The sequence below is a fragment of the Mytilus edulis genome, chromosome 9 (assembly GCF_963676685.1).
Source record: "Mytilus edulis chromosome 9, xbMytEdul2.2, whole genome shotgun sequence".
Classification (NCBI taxonomy): Eukaryota; Metazoa; Mollusca; class Bivalvia; order Mytilida; family Mytilidae; genus Mytilus; species Mytilus edulis.
Genome location: NC_092352.1, coordinates 17401244 through 17418558, shown reverse-complemented (window position 1 = coordinate 17418558; position 17315 = coordinate 17401244). Strand labels below are relative to the sequence as shown.

Below are 17315 nucleotides of genomic sequence, written 5' to 3'. Positions count from 1 at the left end.
TTTAGCATGTGTTTTATTCTGGACTTTTCTGTTAGATAGTTTGAACCTTTTTCTACACATATATCATTATCATTTTAGACTTCATGGATATGAGTATGAATTTTTTGAAGATTGGTATTTTAAGTTGAGTTGCTTTTGTTTGAGGTCAATTTAAAACTGCAGATTATTTATATTTTCAAAATAGATTATGTTTGTGGTACATTTATACATTTTTTGTCTGGTTTGCAGCATAGAATCATAAGGAAAACAATCACATAGAAAAAGAAACAGCTTACTTTTAAAATTAAGAAACTTTTTCATTTTATTTCATGGATTGATTTGCATGGAAAATGTTTGAAAGGTGTATTTTTGTCTAGGCTTGATGAAAAAAGGACAAACAGCAATGGCAGTGCTTCAATGTTTTGTGATAAGGTCAATTAAAGGAGTACAACAATTTGGTATGCAGTTGTATAATCAGTGGCACATCTCATATCAATGAGGATTATTTGACCCTGACCCTTGTCTATTGACTTTGAATATTTTGCCAAGTTTACTTGTAAAAGGTCATTATAAGGCCAGCTTAAGGAGAACCTCTAGTGGTAGGCTAATGATATTTGGTATGTAGTTATATAAGCATTGGCATTTCTCATTTCCATGGGGATTATCTGATCTTGCCTTTTCATTCATTGCCAATTTACTGTAAAACTTTTGCATAGTTTGCATTTTAAAAGTTTGTGTTTAAAGTCAGTTTAAAGAGATCAAGTACTGTTTGATCGATAATTTTTTATATGCTCTTGTATTGATATTTGAACATACCATTTCCCTTGAATTTATATGGCCCCACTCCCTCATCATGGTTCATTGACTTTGAAACTGTAACAATTTACATATTAAAATTTGTGTTTAGGTCAGTTTATAGGGAACCGCTTATAATAATTCTATAGTTTATGCTAAGCATGTACATTGAGATGTATTGTCATTTCTCATTTCCACAGAGGTTATTAAGCCACACACCTTCAGTTATGGTTCATTGACTTGAAATGTTTTGCATAGTTGACATGTTTTAAAAAGGCCATTTTAACAATTCAACCTTTGCATTATATCATCAAAATTACTAAACATGAGACATATCTCCTTGTCAACAGTTTATTGATGTTGATACAAATGATGTAATTTTTCTCTTGACTTCAATTATACTCATATATCATGTTCATCGAAATCATTTTTTTCACATCATGCATGCTAGGTGATAAATGATTAATTGACTGTCAATCATTTTTAGTAGAACTTTGAATGAAGAAAAAGGTTCAAATTGTGAAAATCTGAAGTTTGCCAAAAAGATATATGTATATATTCTTTAATGATTTGGGTGGATTTTTTTTGCCTGATACCCTTATGCTTGCTCCAATTTTCAGATTTGTTTGATGTTAGCCAAGAAGACTGTCACATGATAGCATGACAATGTCATATTTTATTTTCATTGCTGTGTATTTTTTAGCATACATCATATATAATTTTCCTCAATATTGATCTCAGTGTGCTTTTAACTGTTTTAATTTGTAACATAATGTAATACAAATGTTGATTTAAAATTTTATGCACAATATATAACTACTTTTTAGCTTTCTATTGGGTGTGAGCCAAGGCTCCGTGTTGAAGGCCGTACTTTGATCTATAATGGTTTAACTTTTACAAATATTGACTTTGATGGAGAGTTGTCTCATTGGCACTCAAACCACATCTTCTTATATCTATATACATTAAAGTTTTCTCATAACTGGTTCTATCAATGAAATATTCAACTATTTTTTTACAATATTCAAGATTATCACTAATTTCACCACTAGGGACCAACTTGACCTTGTTGTAAGGTTATTTTATGAGATTTTTGTCCCCCTCCATAACATGTTGTTGGGGACATGGAATTACCAGGTGTTGATCAGGTCTTGTTAGGGCTCTCACAGGTACAATTCTTGCTAGATTTTTATAAAACTTACACTATAAAGTAAATATCAGCAATATCTCACACAAGTTCTTAATGGTGGATGAATGACTTTTATCAAAAGAGTTATGGCCCTTGGAAATATTAAACTTATGGAAAATGGCCTTGTTAGCGCTATCAAAAAAAGTGTTTCATTAAGTAATTGTCCTTGTACTTTGAAAAGATCAAATATGTGTAACCATGGGGACATTGGAATTCTGTTCTTTTATTGTCTCATGTTCACATACCAAATTTCCTTACTTTCCATTTGTACTTTTGAAATTAACTCTTATTTTAACACTTCTGTTGAAACAGAGATTTTAGTGCATACTTTTGTGTATAGACTTTGAAATCAACATATTGTACATGTATATAAACTGTGTGTATTCTTTTCATTAGATAGAACTCAATTATTAACCTTAAAAATTTAGGAACTTTTTTTCAAAAAAATTAAACCAAGATCAAACTTTAATTACCAAAATGAATATTAGTTCAGACTAAAGCTCAAGTTCACTTGTAAAACTAAAGGGATTCTTAAAGTAAAAAAAGGTACCAGTTGATTTATAGTTGAGTTATATTTGCAATGACACTTTCGTATATTTATGAATTATGCTTTAAACTTAACAAATGTTGTTTAGGATTGTTTATAACATATATAATTCTAAATAAACATACTGTGTTGTTCTTTTAACATTCTCCTGTCAGCATCCATCAAAGTAGATATTTTACCATAATTCACAGACATTTACATATTTCAATAAACATGCTGTTTTCATTATATCATTGTTTTTCTTCAATTTTTTAAACTGAACAATTCAAACTTTTTGTCATTCATTTTGTTAAAAGAGGTGAAAGATACGAGAGAAATATTTAAACTCATCAGTCAAGAACAACTGACAATGCCATGGCAAAAATGAAAATTGAATAAAAGAAATATAAACATGTAAAAAACACAAAATGAAAAACTAAAGACTGGGAAACGGAAACCCAACCAAAAAAAAGTGATTACAGGTGCTCTGAAAAGGTTAGTAGATCCTGCTCCAGTTGTGTTGTTCATGTTAGTACAAAATCTTTGATAAATCTAGTTCTGTGCATCACATTCAAGGAGAAAAGAACAGAATTGGGGTTACAACAATTGGAATATATCTGTTGTCATCTGTGAAACATATATTTCGTATTGGTCAACCAACTTATGATGGCAGCTGAATAATTTTTGGAAGGATGATTTCAACCTCACCTCTTGGAACTCATGGTTTAATAGCTTCAATGGAAGCAGCAACCCTCTTTCAAGGAAATCATGACAGAAAATGCAAGCTCTGTAATCTTACGTCAACTGGGAGTCAATATGTTCATGGATAAAAAAAAACAATAAAAAAAATAAAATCAGACAGGCTTTAAAGTACAGCCACTGTTTCCAAGTACACAAGGCAGCACTTCATTCAGGTGTAAAATTTATTTAATAGTTATTTTCTTTGTAGTGCATTAATTAGCTTTTTAGCTTTTTGAAAGTTTGTTGATTGTTATATCACATTTTAAGTACTGTGACATTTTTGAGAGTTTTAATATTTATTATTTCTAAGTGATAATTGAAAATAAATAAAACCTACGAAACAGAGAAAACTCCTTGAAAATTAAAGCTCTTTACAGTACTTTGGATATGATAAATTACCAATTTACCATTTCAGAATCTTAAGGACTATTGGTAATCTCATTGCTTGTTCCCCAAATGAAACTAATGTCATGTCATTGCATGGTCAAATTTAAATGTTATGAACATTTTCAGCCAAAGACAAAGTTTGGTGTAAGCTTTTGAAAATATTAGATTCTGAAATTGTGAATAATGAACATATTTTGTTTTTGTTTCATTAGATTTGTTATATATATATTATATATTGTTTCTGCTTTTAAGCATATTTATATTTTAACAGTGCAATGTTTTTCTTATTTATTATATATATAGTAGTACATGATCATTATGTTACATTGATTGCATGTAATTTTTTTATATGCTTAAATATTTGTCCAGTAGGTCCAAAGATTTTCTAAAAAATTGACAATTGATATATTCTATTAAAAGATGAAATTTACTATGTCTGCATCTTTGAAAAATTGCTAATTATCAGGCTTCATTATAAAGATAAACTATTTTTGTCTGATGATTTTATTGAAATATTTTTGCATCAACATTTTATTTTCAATCTATTGACATTAATGTTGAAAGTTACTTAAAGGCACTAAAGTGGGTGTGGTTCTTATAATTGTTTTTATCTACACTGAATTATACACTATTTGTTAAAAACACATAATTATGATAAATAATTTGGTCAATAGTTAGATAGTTATATACTAAACAATTTTTGAAATATTCTTTCAGTACAGCTATAATATACATTACATGCAAGTTAGAAATCGCTTCCATATGTAACCAATACATAGTTGGGATACTTATTATAAATCAATTTATGCTGGTATTTGATATAACCGTAACTATTCCATCAGTCAGGAAAAAAAATGCACCCTTACACATATATTTCATGTGCCAGAGTTCTTGTATTTAAAAATAAGAAATCTTTTTATTTGCCTAAAGTTACCTGTTACATAATTCTAATTTAATCTTACAGCTTAGCAGGTTTTTATATTGAAAATAATTTTTGTATTTAACATTTTCCAAGAAGTACGACTTGTTACAATATTAAGGCTTTTCCCATCTCAATTAATAAATTTCTTAATGTGATTTATGCTTTATTTACAGAAGTTGAATTTGGAACCATGGCATCTTTTTGTTCATCAAATACTTCAAGGCTGTCAGATAATTATGATATGCTAGATCAAGAAGAAGCACTTGGTGGTGCACCGCCTCCACAGGAGGAAGATACATCAAAACCCAGACCTAATAGTCAACCAATACAAAAATCTGAATCAGCTTCCAATCTCCATGCACCCTTAGCAGAAGTGTAAGTCATTTAGACATAAAACGTATATCATTCATACATATATATGTTCTATAATCTCTATAGCAGGTGGGTGCAATTGTCTGATCAATACAACTGAAGTTACCCATGGAAAAATATATGAAATGACTCAATTTGAAATGATTTAGTTTGAAACAGAAAGTTGTCTTACAATTATATCTTCCCGAATGTATAAGGCTTCTTCACAAGGGAAAGCACAGGAATGTCTCAATTTCTTTTTCTGCAGTTCTATATTAAAACATAATGTAAGTTGTTTTTCTAAAAGACATTATGTTTACAATAATTACATCATAAACCTCTACTGTGTTAATAAGTTTTCTTGCAACTTGTCAGATAAAATGAAATTAAATTATGAACTGTTTAAGTATTGAAAGCAATATTGATTAATAAAAAAAAAAAATTCTGGTGATTTGACTCATACTTACCCAAGTTCAGTCTGAGCAAATTTGTTTGAACCTCTGACATGTTTGTATCACAATGTTAAGATTCAACAACACATAGGTGTCACTTCTGCTAATTGATGATCTGCAACTCATTGAAAATAGCTTGACAGATTCTTGTACAGGACATGAAGTTGTGCACGTTCTATTTCAATTGTTGATCTGAGTGATTTCTGGGGATTTTCATGTCAACTTTCCTGTACAAAATATAGACTTAATTTCTTATGCTTATATCATATATAAAAAAAAAGATATGGTATGATTACTAATGAGACAACCCTTCACAAGAGACCACATGACACAGAAATTAAGTCATTTTGTTTATCACCACGCCTTGAAAATGCTTGTTAGAATTCAACCAAATGCACACAGATTGATTTTTTTGGATCCATATGTCAAAGTTCAAGGTCCATGTTTAAAAACAGATATAAAAAAAAATGAAAAAATGGTTTCCAGATGGAAGCTTAAGATTCCATTGCTTGATTGGGATGGAACTTAAACAGATGGAAGATAAAGAGAGGGCTAAACAGCCTACTGATTTTGGTCATCAAGTCAAAGGTCAATGTCACTGTTACTAATACTTGAATTGCTTTTAACTGGTTTTGGAATGGTATTCAACAATGAACACATTTATCTGGCTGCGTTTTATCACTAACATAACAAATAATGTGGTCTGTATTTTATTTCAGAGAACCAACTTCACCTAGATCACATCGTAAACACAAGTTAAAACCAGCACCACCACCTCCACCCGAGAGACCATATTCAATCGCTGTGACAGCTAGTTACTCCAAAGCCAATAATCCGACTCAGTTTCAAACATGGCCACGTCAGGCTGTATCAGAATCAAACGATGAAAAATCAAGTGCAACAAAAAATAGATCTTCACCAGATAAACCTCCTGTAGCTGAAAAGCCAGGGCATCCTCCAAATAGAGCTTCCACTATATCATATGGTGATAGGCCTGTAGCGCCACCACCTGACCGACCTAGTAAACCGCCACCAGCAGCACCAAGTCATCAAAGATCAGCGTCAACAGGAAGTGCCAATAATGCTGGATTATCAGTCACAATGGAACAAAATGGCCAAGGTAGTTTAACAAATATTTCACCAGACTTTGTAGAAGGTGCTGGGCACAAACATAGCCAAACTAACCGCTTAAGCCAACATGGTAGTGCAAGACCACGACCGACACCACCACCACCACCACCCCCGTCAACCAATAAAAATACAGAGAACACTCATTTATAGAACAAACTAACATTTAGGAACTTAAATAAATTGGTTGTTTTTATTATACAGTATAATTTATCATAAATGTACAGATTTTTAAGAAATATTTTTGAGTGCAATCAAAATTTGTTCTATTAAATCTACTTTTACTATGTAGATTGCATTTTTTTTTTTTACTTAATTGTATAGTAATGTGCATTTTGGTGTGATAGGTTTCTTGTGTCATGTCATATATAATACAAGCTTATTGCTTTTTGTGCTTTAAATGCTTGTAAATAAATTCAGGAAAATTCATAATATTTATACATGGACACTTTACACATTATTTTTATTTAAAAAAAACATTAAAATACCTTTTTTCTGATTGATTGATTGATTGAATGCTGATTGCTTCACATCACATCTTTTATTGCTGTGTTTGCTAAGTTTAAGTCGTTTTGACTTTTTGTCATGGAACTTCTTTTATCAACACTATTTTTTACATCAGGAATTAAAGGGTCTGTATGTTATTTGCATTGCAAAGATATTTTGAATTAGCCACAAGTTAGGCAGTGACCAACACCTAATTTTGGATCTCACAAAATAATTGTGTTGGAGGAAAATACGCTGATGTTGCACTACCTTGTAATTAACATTATATTTCCACTGGCATGCTTCCAAATTCTGTTCACCTGAACATGTTTTCATATCAATTTTTGGGGATTTTCATTTTTTCCTTCGCTTCTGATAAAAATATATTTTCTTGACTGCTTGCTTTAAACCTGTATAATAAACAGCTTCATATTATTCAAGGCTTATTATATGTATTTCATTCACATTTAGGAAAAATTTCCTTATTTTTGGATCTATTCAATACCCTCTTTTGTAAAGATCTGTAAAATGCTGTTTCAAATAATTAGAAGATTAATATTGCCAAAAAAAGGAATAAAAAGTTATTTCTTAACAAAATCAAAGACAAAGTAGAGTAACTGTTAAAATTTTAATTATTATGCTGCAAGAACACTAATTAGCTATACTATGGCATGATACCAGAAATACTGTGATGTTGAAATAGGATATAGGGTTACGACAAAATTATTGTCCACTGTGAAATACTGTATTGCACAAGTTTGAAAGTGCAATGAATATTGTACAAAAAAATAGTCACCCGTATTTGTGCAATACACCTATTAATGTATGGCAAAACTTACAAAAGGTCCAGCTAATAATAATGTCACCATTTTGAAATGATAAATACCATAGATTATTGCTATTTTAAGAAATTTTCCTTTGATCTTACTGACGAATAATATCCTTTATCAGCACAGTAGAATGATATGATTTTATTGCTAGGGCACACTTGCCGTTGTCAATAAAATTAAAAACGTCGTCATATTAGAAATAGCAATACACAGATTATCATTGGTCATCTTAATTTGATTTCTTTTCTCACTTACTCCCTCCAGAATCGAGCGAGAAAATCAATCTCATTGAGATGACCAACGATAATCTATAAATATTGCATGCTAACTTTGGGTCAATTTTTACAGAGAATATAACATTGCTAAACAAGTATATATTTAGCAGGTCTAATTTATGTATTCCCAGTGATATAGTAGTGTGCATGTGTAGAAATGTAGATGTCAAGTTTTATAACATTAAACATTAATGTATTTAACCCTTTAATCAGAAGTTTAGCAATGTACAAAGAATGATAACTCTTGTTAGGAGTATTAGAGTCAAAATATGCCATTTATTGTATAGATCTTACTATTTTACCAGCAAGTGCTACAAACAGCTACAATTGTATCTGATAGAAATCCAAACCCATGTACTTTTACTTTATTTCTCATGATTTGTTTGAAGTTAAGTTATTGCTAATTTAATTGTAGATAAATAATATATAGTGAACTTAAAGGATGATTATTAGTTAATTTATGAACAATCTTAGTAGGTAGTTATGTATAATAAACTTGTGCAATGCATGAATGATGAAAATTTTGAATGTTTATATCATGGATAATCAAAATCTGAATGAATGGCAAACCTAATTTAACAAATTAATCTGATAGAGGTTTAAAAGTGGGGATACACATATATATTAATTTCAATACATTTTTCTCTTAAACTTTTCAAATTTACGTTGTTGTTATGAATATAAACATAGCTATTTTCAGTAATTGTCATTAGTATTATAACCTTTAATATTGCTCCCTCAAGTACAAGGGACCTAAGTATGATAATTCTGTTCTAAAACTGCATGTTCAATGGGTTTGAAAAAGAAAATATTGAATGACGATAAAATAAGATATAGAAATTTAGGCTGAATTGAAAAAAATATGTACTTTTGAAAGTGCTAAGAAAATAGCATAATAGGTATTGAATTTTTTTTTTTTTTTTTAGATTAAAACATTTAGTGTCTGTCGACTTTACCTTTGATATTCACTTGACCTTTGACTTTACCTTTGATATTCACTTGACCTTTGACTTTACCTTTGATATTCATTTGACTTTGTTCTAAAATCTAAATTATCAATCTCATTCTGGCATAGGAGCAATTTAAGGTAAAACTAACAATGATCTAGTAGAACAACCTCAAAAATCAGTAAGCAAATGGACTGTTTATGCTTTAAGTTTAAAGGTATGATGAAATGAAAGAAAAAGTCTGCTTTTATAAATCGAAAATAAAATTGAAAAAAGCTGTAAACAAGTCGGGTAAAACGATAGCAGAAAAATATGTCCAACCTTAAAACTTTGATTTTATTTGATATTTAATGATTGCTTGATGATCATTTGTGTTAATGAATTATTGTAGCCATAAAATTATGCCGCTTGCAATGCTAGTTTTGAACAACCATTTCTTTTAAATTGTAGATTCTGGATCATAGTCCGTTTTTGCTTATCAATGTGTTTGTATTCCCACTGTAAATTAAAAAAAATGTCAAATTAAGTGTCACTAGTGCTTTTATAAGTCATTAAATTATGTTATTGTTGTATATATTATAGCATTCCTTCAAGTCTTTCATTTATCAATTTCTTACAATTGTCATATTTACTTTTGTCATTTTGCATTAATTATGGCTTAGTGCTCATACATTTTATAATATCCTTTTTATGTACCACATTAGTGAACCTTTTACTTTCATTTTCTCTTTGAAACATGTTGAAGGGCGTGAAAATTTGTATGTTCAGGAACATAAAACCAGTGACACAAGTAATTAGTAAAATGTGTTTGTACAGTTTTTAGGACTTGTAACAAACGATCATTAATTAAACACTGATGCTAAAAAGGTTAATTTTTGGAAACTAAACTTTTTATAACAATATATCCTTACTCATCCTCTCCCAGCTTACTAAAGAAACTAGGATGTATCTCCCTGCTTACAGACTTAAGTGCTTCTTGGTCAAGGTGTCCATTTTAAAATAGGGTTTTCTGAACAGTTTTTGTTTCTTTGAGCCTTGCTTAATTCATCACAACGTTCTAGTTGAATCTCTTAAAGTTTTGTGTGTATCACAGGTTTCAATTTGGTTAATAGTCATGATTTATATCGAATACATTTGATTTCATTACACCTGCCTGTCTTATACAAAATGTTCATTACTGCGAAACAAAGATGAAGTTCAAATTTGGGTGGCATCAATTTCATCACTCTCAAGTTATGTTCTTTTATCAATTGAAGAAAGGCTGAATTTGCCCTTACTACACTCTTAACATTTCCCTTTTCTCCACCAAATGTTATGAAACATATACAAAATGCTTATTACCACCAAACACAAATTGAGATCAAGTTTGTCTTTTACTATGCTGAATTGGCAGTATATTTACACATAGGGCTTCTGTCATTTTGAAGTTACAAGATCTCATTTGAGTCAAAACAAAGCCCCTCAAATTGTTACTTTTATCTTATTTTGGTGATAACATAGTAACATTTTAAAAATCTAAATGAACAACCATACAGAGTGACATATAAATATAGGAAATAAACTCATCATATATACCAGGATTAAAATTTTGTACACTGGAGGTGTGTTTCATCTGAAATATCCTAGGTTGTGAACTACAGATAATGTTGTAGACTTAAAATCTCAGATAATCGCATAGATTTCTTTAATTGTGATTTAATAATTTATAAACAGGGGCAGTATATTGAGCTTGATATTTTTAAATGACAATTTAAAAGTGATGTATTTAAAGGTTTATGTACAGTATTAAAACTATTCGTTTTACTGTCAATCATTTTCATTAGCCTAAAAATGCGGTACAAAGGTTTTCACCAGATATTTTTTCAGTAAAATAAAGTGGAAAACAGTTATGATTCCTTTTTGTGTCACTACTGCAATACTCTTTTGTTAGTAAAACAATGTCCCTAAATTTAGTTTCTTTGAACTATAGTTTACTCTTTAACTCGAGTCATTTGTCACCTGAAACAATATTGTGTTTAATTATTGGAACTATTTTATAGATTTTACCTTTTCTTGGTAATTTTGCCAACATTGAATACTTTTCAAACACCAGATCATTGCAGTTTCAGTAAAAAATGTAAAAAACAAGAATATTCAAATTTATTGTATTACTTTGCCCAAAGGGAAATAAATCTCACAGATTTTAAACTGCAAAAAGAGAACCATAACCATTGAAACAGTTCTAGTGTATATTCAGTACTGCCATGTTTTAAAGAGATCTGAAATTTAGTTTTTCTTTTTATTGATGAGCAAGTTTGTTTGTTTTTGATATAACTGTTAAAAAAAAATTCAGAAATGCCACCATTTGAGTTTTTGAATTGCAGAAAGTAATGCTGATGTCAGCATTAAAACTATAAAAACTCCAGAGTAATTTTAAAGTTGTTATAATTATTGATACATTCAATATACATATAGCTTTTAGAACAGGGTAAATATCCATGCTCTATTGAATTCTTCTACAATTTGTAATTCACAACTACATTGTATATTTTATCAGACAATGTGTTACTATTGTTGAATTATTCTACAATTTGTCATAAACTTCTTCAATGTATATTTTATTTTACAATGTGGTACTTCTACATTGTATATTTTATTTGACAATGTGGTACATATATTATTTAAATTTTAATGATGGAGAATAAACATGCTTGCGTCAGCTGTGATATAAGTTTATGCTGACCATTAAACAAGCACCAGTAGGCTGTTGATTATCTTTTAATTTATGTCATAGATATATAATGTGAAGCAGATTATATTATGTTATAATATACTGTAGGAATAAAGAATGTTTTTGTATACTTCAGTATTTTTTCAGAATATTCAATAAACTGAAAAGTCCACATTTACTTTTCCCACATGGACTACAGTGTTCTCCCCAGGATTTTTGGATAGCGCTGTGGTAAGCGCGTGATTTTCGACAATTCTCAGTAACTTTGTCGCGGCGCGCGGTTGGTTTGTAATTGATTTGTTATGTGTTTTTCTTATATAATGCTATTGATGTTTTCTCTTGTAATGATGTCCTCATCATGCTCATGGAAGTTACCCCTTTGTTTGCTAATGTTATTGTCTGGATATAGACATGATAGAAGAAAAGTCTTTTTGTCTCCATTGTAAATACATATAATCCTCATATCATCTGTCTATAAAACCCAAGGAGAAGTCTTTTCCATGGTGGGTCTATACCAGACTGCCTAGATGTGAAGATTTCTTATCACTAACAGGTGATGTTGCAGAACATGTAGGACCAACAATAAAGTCATTGTCAGCTTCTGTGAGAAAGTTTTCAATGACAAGATTGGTATTTTTTACATTTACTTTTATTAACATTTCTAGCAAAGTACAACTTTTCAATAAAAATGAGTATAGTATTTCAAAGGAAGAAATGAAATTGCCCTTTTAATAATATTCAAATCTTATCAAAGACTTGCTTAAAAAAAAGGCTAAAATATACCAATTATGAATATGAAAGAAATCCTTTAAAAATATTTTAAAGAGATTTTTTTATTTCAAAGGTGAATTACCAATCAAATACATTATGTATGCCAATTGAAACAACTTCCACCTTTAAGGGGGTATGGGTATCTTCCTCCATCTTGGATTGTAAAAAACAGAGAATCAAAGGTCCAGATTTTCCATCAAGTTAGCAAAATTTGATGCAGGAATGCAGATGTTTAATGTACATTTTCATTTAAAAGTACCAATTTATAAGAATATAACTTCTAAATATTAGTATTTTTGCAAATGTTCATTATTTTTGGTTGTTTTTATTTTTTTTTTTAAATTGGCATTTTAAGGGGAGGTAACTCTAAAAAAGTGCATTTTCTGAAGGATTCTGTATGGAATTTTCCTATTTTGTATTTTAGCCGGAAAAAACGTACGGTGACCCTATCTTTTCTTTTGATATTATCAAAGCAGTGTCTGAAAGCTATCTTTTCCTGAAGTATTTAACAATTCTATCATTTTGTTTATTTTCTAATCACAAAATGGTGTTTTTTCCTGTATAATCCATACGAAATGTGTCATTTTGTCCCGTCCTGTAGCTTGAGAAAATGCGCAGTGACCTATCATTTTTATTATTTTTTTCAACATGTATCAATAGATACAACGTTTTGGCAAAGTATGAACAAATTCTATCATTTTTATTTTAGACTCCCATACCACCTTAAAGGTTTTGTTTGATAATTTTATAAACATTTGAATACATGCCACCAGATAAGTTTGTCAAGATTTGACAATACTTCTTTTAGGTCTTTCCCTCCCAAATTATCTCCCTTACTGGCTGACATAACTTCCTGTTTACACCTGTGTCTTTTTTTAGCATTAAATACTATTCCTTATCCAAGCCATCCTCTGTTTACATTAAATTTAAAGCAATATTTAATTAAGATATATTGATGATTGGTTGACAAATATCGAGATTTTATATATATTTATACAAAATTTTCGTTTTGTTTTATTCCCTTATCCATTTGAAAAAGAGCCATGTATGGTCAAGTAATCGTAAAATACGGGCTTATAATGAATCCCTTGATAACAGGGGTGCTTCTTTCAAGCAATACAGGTTCGACAGTTCGGTTGTAAACGCAAAAAAAGTAATGATATAAGGGAGCTACCATTTGATTTTTATGGGGGGGCTAGGATGAAAAATTTTGTCCTGCTTTTTTTTTTAGTTGTAATCAATGTCCTGCCTTTTTATTTTTTACTCTATTCGGTCCTGCCTTTTTTTTTACTAGTTTATCCTGACTTTTTTTACCCAAATTGTCATCCTGCCTTTTTTTTTTTTGCCAAGATGCTCATCCTGCCTTTTTTTTTACTCAAAACTCCTGTCCTGCCTATTTTTTTCAAATTTCATCCTAGCCCCCCCATAAAAATCAAATGGTTGCTCCCTAATCGTAGATGGTTCAAAAAATGGTCGAGACAACGTTGTCAGAGAAGGGGGTAAAACTTCCCTTATATAATTTAGAAATGAACTTTTCAGCACCCGAGACATGTATTATATGTCTCTGTTAGCACTGTCCATTCCTTTCATACGTTTCGGCATCTTTATAAAGCGAAAAAATGTAGCAGTGTTCTGTTAAGGTTCATGTGGACCCTATGGCTAAAATGGTGGTATTTTCACCTCAAAATTTTCTCTGAGTACAGGCAAACCTGTGCATCTGGAAAAGTTTTAAGGCATGGCATGCCCTAGATAAATGAATTTTAAATATGTTTTATGTTTTAGAAAAATAAAAACTTACCAGGATTTTGCGGTGCACTTTTTTTCATTCCTCCAGAAGGTGCCACTACTAGCTTATTTTCATTTGACTATAACTATAGTATTTTCTTACTTTGGAAAATTAAAAGTAAAAAATATTTTTAGATTTCATCAGCTAGTAAAACTGTATAGACACATTTATAGTGTATCTGTAGCAACAACATGGGTAACTTCTGTTTTCTACGCAGAAAATGCAAGTGTGAACTTTGCCATTTCTACTTACATTATTTTGAAGCGTCACATTTTTTCATCACCGTGTTTCATTGTACAGCGGATATAGGTACTAACCAAGCAGGCATGAGCTATTTTTGACCTTACACGGTAACGAAAATCTTTGTTTTACTTTATCAATATTAAATGTACATTTCTCATCATTTGAAATTCCTGCTCTCAAATAATTTTCGCATCGATTTTTTCCTATTTATAAAACAACTTTGATATTGGAATAAGAACAATTAACTTGTTCATGCGCAAATAGTTGTGAATGTCAACACCAACTTTCAATTTCGTTACAGTTGTAGAGACATTTACATGTTTTACCTGACAGAAAGCTAATACAGGGCAGAAGTAATAGTTACAAATCATAAACCTACCTGTTATAACTCATTCCTTAAAACTTTTTGGGTAATAAACGAGTATGAAAATAAAGTCTTTGTGTACGGTGTACAGCAATTTAACTATGCACCGTACGGAAGGATTTATGTGGTCAGCTAAGCACTGTACACAACACTCTTTTCGGAATAAAATATCCAAAAATAACATATGTATGAAAGATTTCAATGCCAATTATTGAAACCGCTATACTTATTACACACACACCGTGGCCTTCTATCAGAAAAGAGTTGCAATGAATGCAGAATTATGTCGGTTGAGACAAGCACCAAATTCTTTGACAAGTATTTGCACATGTTTATAATTATCGTTCTTGTTTTGGGAAAATAATGAGACATCTCTTATCATCAACCTACGACCAAATCATTTCTTAAAACAACAATTATATTTAGATTGAAGTACACATTGATATTTTGTGAACAATACAAAGATTTTCTATATCCGCTGTACGATGATACACGGTGTTCATTGGAAGACACACATTTTATATAGGAATATGAATTTATAATTTATAAGGAAAAAAACAATAACTTTTTAATAACATTGTAAAATAGATTCTATATGTATCAGGCTTTTTGAAAGGGAAGTAATCCTTACACATAGAGTGGAAGGGATCTGTTTTGTGTATTTAATGTTCAAGCATTTACTGTCTTTTAAAGTACTGTATACAAATTTTTGACCATAGGTTTAGTGCAAGTTTTATAAGAATCATTAAATCATATGACTTTTTAAACTTTCTTCTTTTTTACTCTCTCAAATTGGTTTAGTTTTACACATGCCTAGAAACTGTAAGGAGATGTTGTCATTCTTTCTTCTTTATTGAAAAAAAAGTGACATCCTGCATTTCTTACAGGAAGTGCTAGATTAAGAGTTAGAATTATAGAATCATTTGTCTTTAAAATATCTTTTACTTAAGTATATATGTATATGTATAGAAGTAGATATTGGTAAACGGTCAAAGGGACAGCAACCAAACATAACAAACAAGACATATATACATCAGTATACAGCCTTCAATGGTAGACAAAGGACTATACAATATGCCAAGCTCTAAATTTCCTATATAAATTTATCAAAAGATATCAAAGGTCTGCCATCAACACTGAATTCCTATATAAATTTATCAAAAGATATCAAAGATTTGCCATTAACACTGAATTCCTGAAATGCAAAAAAAACATTTCAGATATTTAAAAAAAAATAAATCAGGTGACAGGATATGATGGGGTAGAGAGGTGTGAAGTAATTTTTGTATAGCTCATTTGACCTAAAAGGCACTTTGTGTGTACCTGTTGTCTGTAAGCTTTTCTTTAAAAGTCTTCTTCTCTATATCTGCTCAATTGATTGAAACCAGAGTTGGAATGGAAACAGGGAATGTGTCAGGGGACAACAACCCAGCCAAAGTGCAAAAAACAGCCTGAGGTAACTAATGGGTTTTCAACACAGCAAGAAAATCCTGCACCCATAGGCAGGCTTCAGCTGGCCCATTAACAAACATGTGTACAAGTTCAGTGAAAAAAGAGGTCACACAAAACTCTGAAACATAAAATAAACCAAATTGAAAAAAACATACAAGTAACTCAATGATGTGTGTCATTTTGAACATGAAAATTTTCACTCTGTTTACTGGATAAGTTATCACTACAACTTGTTCCTAAAAAAAAAAACATTTTGGATGATCAGGATCAAAAATGTGAGTATGACTTGTGCTTTGTAATGTTTAAAATAATAATGCAAAAACAATCTTTCAAATGATTTTTTTCTCCATTTTTAAAAAATAGACACCAGATTTTTTTTCTTAATTTCTTACAGCTTTATTTATTGATAACTTTCATCAAAAATAAAACATGCTGATGGACAAGAAGATTTAAATATTAATGTGTTTTTTCCAGACAATGATAAATGGTCAAGAAGATCCTGGTTTAAAAAAAAGACGATAACAAAAATTTATGTATAAGGTGATTGTGTGTGATACAGAAATAACAAAAATTATGTATAATCAGACAAACAAAGAAGTATATATAGATTGATGATTTGTGTATCAACGTATATATTTGTTCCTTACAACCATATTTTCTATGAAAACTTTGTTACTAACAATGTTATAATATCTGTACTTTTTAAACGACTATTACATTCTACTCATTTTATCAAGAAAAACCACTAATATTTCTTTAAGTGAAAGTGATATTCCAGAATATTTCTTCCATATTTAGGAACTTCTGTTCATGACAAGTATTCATGCCAAAAAAAATTTGTTCTATATCAAGCTTATGAGCCATCTGATGTAGGCAAAGGCAAAAAACTCTTTATACAAAGCTTTACTGTATGCTTTAATGGGAACAAGACCTGGATGCTTCATTCCTCATATATATGCAAATAATTTATGTTACAAAGTC

General features: G+C 30.2%; 1 protein-coding gene across 11 annotated transcripts in view; it reads left to right on the top strand.

Annotated features, from left to right (window-relative positions):
- Nucleotides 1-17315, top strand: part of LOC139489595 (rho GTPase-activating protein 44-like) — a 74557-nt gene that overhangs the window by 50161 nt on the left and 7081 nt on the right. For 4 of the 11 annotated variants that reach the window (XM_071276182.1, XM_071276187.1, XM_071276186.1 and 1 more), the window contains exons 17-18: nt 4713-4914; nt 6062-7536. In XM_071276182.1, the coding sequence (XP_071132283.1) occupies nt 4713-4914; nt 6062-6623 (764 nt within the window). In that variant the 3' untranslated portion in view covers nt 6624-7536. Of the gene's footprint in view, nt 1-4712; nt 4915-6061; nt 7537-9458; nt 11849-16808; nt 16875-17315 lie in introns of those variants that run through there. The other 7 variants (XM_071276192.1, XM_071276189.1, XM_071276184.1 and 4 more) reach the window with 4 other exon arrangements.